This window comes from Ceratosolen solmsi, unplaced genomic scaffold (genome assembly GCF_000503995.2).
Source record: "Ceratosolen solmsi marchali unplaced genomic scaffold, CerSol_1.0 scaffold9, whole genome shotgun sequence".
Taxonomy (NCBI): domain Eukaryota; kingdom Metazoa; phylum Arthropoda; class Insecta; order Hymenoptera; family Agaonidae; genus Ceratosolen; species Ceratosolen solmsi.
In genome coordinates, this window is record NW_011948452.1 from 158,947 (window position 1) to 160,950 (window position 2,004).

Below are 2,004 nucleotides of genomic sequence, written 5' to 3' on the forward strand. Positions count from 1 at the left end.
AAATATTTGAATTATAAAATATTTATGTTATCTTTTAAATGTAAAAATTTTTAAATACTTTCAAAATAATACTTTTAAAACACTTTTTTGGTAGATAGAAATATATTAATTCTATAAATGAAATAATTGCTAAACATTACAACTTATGTACAAATTATCTATGAATAATTTATAAAAAAATATATAAATTTAACTGTAAGCTTTAAAAATTATATATCACTATCTCGAATTATTGTAATTCTAATTCAAATTTCATTTAGCTCTTTGTATATTTTCCTATCATTTTAAACCAAAGCAAAAACATTACATGAATTACAAGAAAAATATAATGAAATATTATCATCTTCACAAAAAGCTGAAAATTTTGGTATATCCAAGCATGATGCAGAATGAGAAGTAACTTGTGTTTGAATATTTTCTTTTAAACCTTGCAAACCAATCTGAACAGGTAATTTGAAACCACATTCACACACTACAAAATTTGAAATTTCTTGAAGTAAATGTTTGAGACAAATTGGACATAACAAATCATAAACAAACATAGATAATATCTGTTTTTGTTCCCATAATATTTTGTCATATTCCTCAATCATCCATTGTTCTAAAATGTAAAAATTAAATATTAAAATATTTTAAAAAATAATAATATATTGTACAATTGCATTTTAAAAAACAGTTAATCATAAAAAGAAAAATTTCATAAAATTCTGTATAAAACTATATTACGAAAAATAGCATTAATTGGACAAACATTAAAACATGTATTTTTAGTATTACCTTCCATTACTTCCTCAATTTCTAAAACTTGATCTTTTGTTGCAAAGGCCTCTTTTTTATCAATTAAAATATTTTGCATCTTTGCAATTTCAGTACATAATATATTTTTTAATTCTTCATGAACAATACCTTTTAGAGCATTATTTATTTCTTGATTATTGTTTGTTATAGCAAATCTACGGTTCATAAATAAGTCATTTCGTCTTTCAAGTATACGCTGTCGACATCTCTAAAAATTAAGTAATTTGCTCTATGCTATAAAATATTTTGATCTAAACGAAATCAATTTATAGGAATGAGTATTAAAATAATTTCTAACCTGTCTAAGAATTTCTCTTATTTTTGGTGAACCATTTTTAATTTTTTTTGCTGCATTAACATTCTTCAATCTCATCAAATTATTAGAATGAAAATCCTGCCCCGACATTGCTTTGAATAATTATTTTCCAACTTAATAACTTAAAAAATATTAATTTTCGTATATATTCTCAGTTTCTTATTTAAGTTTATGTATTAATTTTCAGATACACTTCATTGATAACAACTTTAAATAATTGAACATTATCCGTCTGATGAAGTATTAATTAATGCAAAAATAAAAATAATAGATTCTTCCTAATTTTATATAGAATATCCAATTTTATATTTAATTTATAATAATAAAAAAGTATTGGGATAATAAAAATCGTAAAAATTATTTTATTTGCTTATTTGTTGAACTATAAAAATTACTCCTAATTAAACGTGTTTAACTAACTCCAAAATATTGATAGAAAAAAATTAAAAAAAATTAACCTAAAAATTTTAATCTCAATATGCTAATCAAAAACAAATTAACTGTTTGTTCCGTTATCTCATATTCAATATTAAAACATTATACAAGACTTATTTCAATTAGACAGTACTGATGTTGAATTTATATTACCTTATTTAAAGTATCATTTAATTTTTGCTTCATTAAGTTTATGATTATATTAATTTTACTTTTTTTAATAAAAAAAATGTGTTCAATGGATATATTGAATGTTGTAATATGTGAAGAATTATTTAATTGCACTGTTTAATATATGAATAACATACTTAAACTTCTATTAATTGTACTCTGCTGCATACAAATTTATTTATTTAACTTTTAAAATACAATTAATTACTAAAAATTAATATTTTTGGCAATTTCAATAGAATGATATTGAAAGTTTTATTGATCTATTGTACGGAAAATGATTG

The 2,004-nt window shown here is 20.9% G+C and overlaps 1 protein-coding gene across 1 annotated transcript; it reads right to left on the bottom strand.

The window, feature by feature from the left end:
- Window positions 1-208: 208 nt before the first annotated feature.
- LOC105366632 (RPA-interacting protein alpha) lies at window positions 209-1,600 on the bottom strand. Its single transcript, XM_011505135.1, has 4 exons — window positions 1,573-1,600; window positions 1,097-1,206; window positions 778-1,006; window positions 209-601 (listed from the first exon to the last, which is right to left on the bottom strand). The coding sequence occupies exons 2-4, from the start codon at window positions 1,202-1,204 to the stop codon at window positions 285-287; spliced, it is 654 nt and encodes a 217-aa protein (XP_011503437.1). The 5' UTR covers window positions 1,205-1,206; window positions 1,573-1,600; the 3' UTR covers window positions 209-284.
- Between the last annotated feature and the right edge of the window lie 404 nt (window positions 1,601-2,004).

Bases quoted from the DNA above. Each gene is read 5' to 3' on its own strand.
- LOC105366632 (XM_011505135.1), bottom strand. From the start codon at position 1,204: ATGTCGGGGCAGGATTTTCATTCTAATAATTTGATGAGATTGAAGAAT. The intron at 1,007-1,096 runs GTTAGAAATTAT...CTTAATTTTTAG, and splicing joins TAAGAGAAATTCTTAGACAG to AGATGTCGACAGCGTATACT. The intron at 602-777 runs GTAATACTAAAA...TTTACATTTTAG, and splicing joins AATTGAGGAAGTAATGGAAG to AACAATGGATGATTGAGGAA.